The sequence below is a fragment of the Echinops telfairi genome, unplaced genomic scaffold (genome assembly GCF_000313985.2).
Source record: "Echinops telfairi isolate 266 unplaced genomic scaffold, ASM31398v2 ScPeMD7_2;HRSCAF=8, whole genome shotgun sequence".
Lineage (NCBI taxonomy): Eukaryota > Metazoa > Chordata > Mammalia > Afrosoricida > Tenrecidae > Echinops > Echinops telfairi.
In genome coordinates this window covers 23,139,692-23,147,056 of record NW_022103898.1, presented here as the reverse complement: position 1 = coordinate 23,147,056, position 7,365 = coordinate 23,139,692, and the positions used below count along the sequence as shown (strand labels likewise).

The following is a 7,365-nucleotide window of genomic DNA, read 5'->3' as shown; positions in this document are numbered from 1 at the left end:
TAATAATGGATAGTAATGGAGAGGTAATAATAATGGATAGTAACAGAGAGGTAATAATAATGGATACAAGAATGAAGAACAGGTTGTAAAATTGATTGTGGGGAGGGCCGCACAACTCTTTAATATAATTAACCCATTGTCACATGGTATGTGAATTGTGTGTCCTTAAAACTGTTAAAAATATAACATTGTTAAAAATTATATACATATTTAGAAAAGACCATAGAAAGACGTGCCCCTAACTTCCTCCATACACTGTGGAGCCACCTGGCCGTGAAGCAGTTCACCTCTGGCTGGCTAGCCCTTCTCGGTGGTGGCTGGTGCTTCTGTGTCTGTGACTGAGGTTGTGCGTGCCCCCTTCTTCGCAGCTGCATCTGCAAACCAGGATTTGAAGGGGACGGAATCCTCTGTACAGAGACGGATCCCTGCGTGGGATCAACCCCAGTGGGCTGCAGCCGCAATGTAAGGGTTGGTCTTTGTTCCAAACTGCCTGGTTGGGGAGGAGGTCATGGGGAAGGTGTGCCTGACCCCTTTGCAGTCCTGCTGGAAGCCCATGATGGACTTATGTTGAAGTGGGCTTCAGGGCGCCTGCCCGGGGCCTCTTTTGGTGGATCCATACAGGGGGTGCTCCGGCTCCAAAGGTGCAGGGGGCTTTGTTCTCTTCACAACCCGGCTGGAACATCAGAGCTCGAGATCCATCGTCATCAACTGGATCCCACCCTTGACAGCTTGCCCTGGACTTGAATGGACGTGAACTCCCTTGTTCTTCTCACCAGTTCAACGAAGCAGATATGGTCATCCCCATTTGACTGATGATGAGCCGAGGTTCAGGGAGGTTAGGTGACTTGCCCTAAGTCCTGGGACTTAGGGACCGGAACCCACCGTGGCGCGTTCAGGAACTCCTTTGAAATATACACCACTAGCTCGCTCATCCTGTTGTTCATTGGCATCGAATTCATTCCGCTGCACTGCAGCAGATACTCCATAGCGTTTTCAAAGCAGAGAGCTTTTGGAGGCAAGTGGCCAGACCTTCGTTCCCAGGGGTCTCTGGGGGGGGCTTGAACTGCCATCCTTTCGGTTAGTAGTCCAGTGCTTAACCACTTGTGCCACCTTCGTTCTTCACCTACAGTATCATCATTCGCCTCCTTGCTTCCTCTCTGACCTCCTCCCCACATGCATGCTCCACGTGACAGCCAGCGTGTCTGCGAGGGAATCAGGCCAGGTTCTGCCAATGCTTGACCTCCTTCAGGACTTTCCGACGCTGAGGATGAAATCCGAACTCAGATGTCCTACCCCACCCCGCCGGCCGCCCCTTGAGCTAGCCTTGCCCACCTCAAACGGGTCTTTTTTGGACAACTTATCTTACACGCCTCTCTGCCTCTCAACTGTCCTTCAGGATCCAGGTGCGGTCATCCTGGGAGACCTTGAGAGGCGGGACCATGGTTCAGAGCCAGGTTTCACGCTTCTTTGTCACCGTGGGATGTTGAGCAAGTTCCTGCATGTCTCTGAGCCAGTTTGCTCACTGTAAAATAGAGTCTCCGCACCATCCTCATCAGTGTGATTGCTCACACCTGCCGAACATCAAGCGCAGCCCCCTGGCTCAGTCAGCGACCCGGTGGTGTTAATAACGATGATCACTGGCTGTTCAACGCCAAGCAGCTTTGCACTTCAGAATCATCAGATATTTCCATCTAACTCAAAGCAAATATGCACTCCCGTCATTTCCTTTGCACGCCATCCAAATCCAAGTTTCAAGGTCACACCTCTGGGAGTCCCTTACCCTCAGGGAGTCCTGTGGCAGCGGTGAGGCTTCGGGAGGTTAGTTTTTCCTGTCTTCCTCCACAGGCAGAGTGCATCCGAACCGGCCCGGGGACCCATAGCTGTGTGTGTCAGCAGGGGTGGACGGGGGACGGCAGAGACTGCTCAGAGATCAACAACTGCCTGCTGCCCGGCGCTGGGGGCTGTCACAGCAATGCGACCTGTTTGTACGTAGGCCCCGGGCAGGTAAGTGTGCTGTGCGTCTGCCGTGGCTTTTTTCCCTCCTAGACTCAGAAGCACTTTGGTAAGGACTCATTGGGCTTGTTCGGTTCTGTGAAGGATTTGTAGCGGTGAGAATGGGTTCTCACGACAAACCTACAATGCCAGTCCTAGGAGTATCCCATTTTATAGAAGAGGGTGGTCCCAAAGTGTTGCAAATGGTTGTCACTTGTGGACTAAGCTAAAGGTCGGATGTTCGCACCAACCTAGAGATCTGATTCTGCAATGATCACAGCCATTGCCACCGCCCAACACACACAAATAAATAATAATAATAATAATAATAATAATAATAATAAAATGTACAGAGCGGTTCTACTCTGTGACACATGGAGTCGCCACAAGTCCATGTTCGTTTGTTGCAATAGAAGAGGAAACTGAGGCACGGATAGGCTAAGTAATCTGCCCAGGTCACAGAGGTACTAAAGCACAGTGCCAGACTCTCCTGGGGGATGTCAGACGAAACAACCGGACTGCAGGTCTGCCCTCTGAATCCTCACCCTGGACTGGACCTGTATTTCTGTAACACTATGTAGCTCATCATGGTTACACACTGGGCTGCAATCCACAAGGTCAGCAGTTCAAAACCACCAACTGCTCCATAGGTGAAAGGTAACGCTTTGTACTCCCGTAAAGCGTTACAGTCTTGGAAACCCACAGGGGCAGTTCAACCTTGCCCTATAAGATTGCTGTGATTCAGCATTAATTCGATGGCAATGAGTTTGTTTGGGGTTTTAATGTAGCTTAAGAAACCTGGGTGGCATAGTGGTTTGTGCCTTGGGCTACAAACCACAAGGTTAGCAGTTCAAACCCACCAGGCCCTACTCGGGAGAAAGATGAGGCTTTCTGCTCCCATCACGGTTTCCACAGCAGGGAGGCCATTCATTCTCGCAGAGCTGCTGGCGGGTTCAAGGCACTGACGTTTCCGTTCCTGGCCTGGTGCTTAACCCGCTTGTCACCAGGGCTCCTGAAAATACTTAAACAGAAGGTCTAGTTTCTTTGCACAGCCTACCGGATTGCCTGCACTGCCTGGTGGGTTTCAGGTACCCACGTTAGAGACCCGTTCCTAAATCTTCCTTCTTCACGCAATGCTCTCTCTGCCTTCCCACCGATTGTTTATATCACCTGCCATTCAGACCACACTATTTTTTTAATATAATCTAAGGAGAATGTTTATTACATCTTTTTTTAATCATTTTATTGGGGACTCTTACAGCTCATCACAATCCATACATACATCCATTGTGTCAAGCACATTTGTACATATGTTGCCATCATCATTCTCAAAACGTTTTCTTTCTACTTGAGCCCTTGGTATCAGCTTCTCATTTCCACCCCCCACCCTCCCTCCCTCCTGAGCTGTTGATAATTTATGTTTTCTTTTTTCATATCTTACACTGACTGTTGTCTCCCTTCACCCAGTTTTCTGTTGTTCATCCCCCTGGGGGGGGGGTATTATATGTCAATCATTGTGATCCATTACCCTTTCTGCCCCCCACCTTCTCCCCTACCCTCCTGGTATCACTACTTTCATTACTGGTCCTGAGGGGTTGAGTCTGTCCTGTATGCCCTGTGTTGCAGGCTCTCATCTGTACCCATGTACTTGCTCTGCAGACACGCTTTCAAGGTACAACCAAGACCCCCTTCCCAAAAGAACATTCCAGCCCAACCCCTCTCCTCTTCACCACTGTAATCTTCACAGACTTATCATCACATTAGCATCTCCTATGTCAGTTAATCCATCTGACCTGTAATATTTCTTATAAGATTGGACCCTTTTTTCTTGTTTTTTAACCATGATCATGTTGCTTGTTCTTCAGCCGTGCTGTTGTTGGTATTGTTGTTCAGTACTGTTGGGTCCATTTAGACGCTAGGGACCTGGTGAGACAGAGACGAACTGTTCCATAGGGCTTTCTAGGCTATATTAAAAGAGCCCTGGTGGCACCGTGGGTTGGGTGCTGGACTGCTCATTGCCAGGTTGACAGTTCAAGTCCACCAGCCACTCCAAGAGTGAAAGATGAGGCTGCCTGCACTTCTGAAGATTTAGAGTCTCGGAAACCCTACCTGGCATCACTGTGGGTGGGAATCAATGTGATGGCCATGGGTTTGGGGTTCGGTTTGGTTTGGTGTGGTTTGGTTCGGTTCGGTTCGGTTTGGGGCTGGAACCTTTCCAGGAACATTCACTTAACAGCGACATGCTGACCAGTTTCACTGCCAGGTCGCCTTCCTTCTTGTTTATTTCCATTTCGTCTTCTACATCTCTAAATTGAAAGCCGATTGAAGGTTCATTCCTAGTGCTGTAACAATTAGTCGGTCAGTACCTGCTTTTTCATCAGTTGAAGAAATTATTCCTTTTTGTCAATGTTGTTTTAACTTTCAAAATAATTCATGCTAGTTGAAGAAATTTGGAAGAGTCAAGGGTGGAGGGAATTTAAATCAATGACAGTATCCCCACAATCATTCTTCTGGCTTTTTTTTTTTTTAATGCATTAAAAAATCATGCAGCACTTTTGATGAGAGGTTCCCGGCCAGCTAGTGCCTCCTAGTGTTGGTGTCTCTGAGCGGGAGGTGGTGCTGGGAGTGTTAGAAAACCCAGAGCCAGCAGCTGGTACTAGACGAAACGTGGTCACAGTCACACGGTCAAGAATAGGCAGGTCCCGTTAAGCCTGTGCATTTCCTGGTCTGCTGGAGGTGATGTTATGGATGGAAACTGGGGTGTGCGGGAGTAAACACTGAGTCTTTGAAGAGTGTAAAGCAAAAAAGGGAAAGCATGGCAAGTGTTTGTCCTGAGCATCAGTAGGAGCTTCTGGAAGCCAGCCAGCTAGTCGGACCTCCGTGGGCAGTTCTGCTGCTCTTCCTCCATCTGAAAGGACAGTCCACCTCCAGGGTCCACTCCGGGGGTGACTGCCAACTAGAGGCAAGCTTCCACGGTTGGAAGCAGCCCTTGGAGATCGTGAGTGTCCAATGTGCAGGGTAGCGGATTCCCAGCGGGTTCTCTGCTGCAAAGGAAGCCTTGGGAAGGAGAAAGAGGAGTAGAGTACTCTCCTCTCCGGGCGGGAGCCATCTCTTGGTAGAAACACTGCAGAAGGTTACCAAGTATTTGAAATATCTGAAGCCCTCTTGTTGAAGTCCTGCACTGTCCAAGTGAATGCTCCCTTTGCCCTCTCAGAGCCAACAGGGAGACTGCTGTACTGCTTGTGTTGTGGCGCTAACTGCATCAAAAGCCAGACACTCTTCCCAGTTCTCATTTTCAGTGTTTCTGTTGAAATCGTGGGAAGAAGGTACTTTTCAATTGTGATTTTGTTTTGTTTTGTTTTGTTTTCCCAAAAAAATATCAATAAACACTATTTTTACAGCACAAAGAAAGAAAGAAATAGGCAGGAATGGGAAGCAAACGGGCTTCCAGCAGTGGTCTAGTGCCCCCTGTTGGCAGAGTCAAACAAGCAGTCAACAAGCTGAGGGACCGTGGTCCACAAGGGCGTCCAGCCCCAGCTTCACAGAAAAAGAACGAAATCCAATGCCATAGAGTTTCTTCTGACTCATAGTGACCTTCTGTAGGATTTCTGTGGCTGTGAATCTTTAAGGGAGCAGACAGCCTCGTCTTTCTCCCACAGCGTGGCTGGTGGGTTTGAACCATCAACCTGTGGTTAGCAACCCAATGCTTGCACAGCAGTACCAGCAGAGATCCTTCTTTTCCATACAGAAAAGGTTTTTGCTCCTTTTTTTAGGGAGAGGTATGGGGTTGGGTTTTTTGTTTGTTTGTTTCTGCTTTTGCACGTTTATTGGGGTGAAATGTATGTACCAGAACACGCATCAGTGTTGCTCTCTTTGCCTGTACCACTCAGCAGCCTCATTTGTGTGCGCCGTGCTGGGCCACCGTCACCATGATCTGTCTCTGGGTTTGTTTGTCACCTGAACAGTCTTCTCATCATCCCATAAGCGAGGCTGCCCGTGGTAACCGCCCCTCTGTGCATTTGCTTAGTCTAAATCTTCTGTCGGTGGAATCCTATTATTTGTCCTTTTGTGACTAACTGATCCGGCGGAATGTTTTCTGGGTTCATTCACAAAGTAGCACGTTGGTTTTCATGTGCTTCGTGGTAATCAACTCTTCAGTTGTGTTGGTGTCTACTTTGTACGTAACACGGAAAGCTCCCCTGCTTCACCACACAGCCCGTCATCATCACCAGGGTCAGCAGCTGTGTGCTCAGGGTCATGGTATAGTTTGTACCAGCACAAAGTGCCGGACGAAGGGATGAGACAGGAGTCCAGTTGGTGCTCTGCTCACTGAGCATGCACATGGGTGGGAGCCTCAACCTACCCAGATGAAGGGGCACTTTTTGTGGCAAGAGGGGGCTGTCTACCTTTAGATTCACGTGTCCACAGATTGACCAAACTCTCTGACCATAAAACCACCTTGATTGCCTTTGACTCAACTCCAACTCTTGGCTACCCATGTGAGTTGAAGTAGAACTGTGTGCCATAGGGGGTTCGATGGCTGACTTTTTTTTTTCTTCAGAATTAATACCTATAGACTCAAGTAGAAGCTGACCCAAATATCAGCTGAGGCACCTAATTTCACCACAAAAACTGCATTTAAAATGGGCTGGAAAACTCGACTTATACACGAGTATATATAGTATTTTCTTCTGAGGCCTATCTGGGCATATTCAAGACTCCAACTGTTGACTTAGCAGCCACGTGGGATGACCATTTTGCACTACCATGGACTCCCATCCAGCCAACATCGGTGCCTTTTCTAAACTGCCTAACAGTGGCCCTGTGTGTGGACCACCACCACATGGACCCCTACCCCCTAGGCTTCCTTAGGTAGAGGAGTCAGCATGGACAGTACGTTGCTCCGTGGGCTTCCTGAGACTATCCCTCCAGAGCCCTTCTAGGATAAGGAAAGAAGCCCTGGTGGCCCCATGGTTAAATGCTCAGCTGCTAAACAAAAGGCAATTTGGAGATCAGCTTGCGTCAAGACTCCAACCTAGGACACCCTATGGGGAAGTTCTGCTCTGCCCTACAGGATTGTTTTGAGTTGGGATTGATTCAAGGACACACAACAACAACCCGCCTCCTGCTATAGAGTCCATCCCATTCACAGCAACCCTACAGGGCCGAGTAAAAATGCTCCCTGGGGTTTCTGAGGCAATACATCTTTACAGGAGAATAGAGCCTCGTCTTGATCCTAAGGAGCAGCTCCTGGGTTCAAACCGCTGACCTTGCTGTTGGCAGTCCAATGTGTAACTGACTACACCATCAGAATGCCTAACAACAACAGGATAATAAATTCAGAAAGAAAGGACCAAGAAAATCTGTGATTAG

General features: G+C 48.6%; 1 protein-coding gene across 1 annotated transcript in view; it reads left to right on the top strand.

The window, feature by feature from the left end:
• The window catches only part of STAB2 (stabilin 2), a 166,892-nt gene that overhangs the window by 68,624 nt on the left and 90,903 nt on the right, over positions 1–7,365 (top strand). Inside the window, exons 24-25 of the mRNA XM_045291191.1 lie at positions 369–462; positions 1,846–2,004. Of these exons, the coding sequence (XP_045147126.1) occupies positions 369–462; positions 1,846–2,004 (253 nt within the window). The remainder of the gene's footprint in view (positions 1–368; positions 463–1,845; positions 2,005–7,365) is intronic.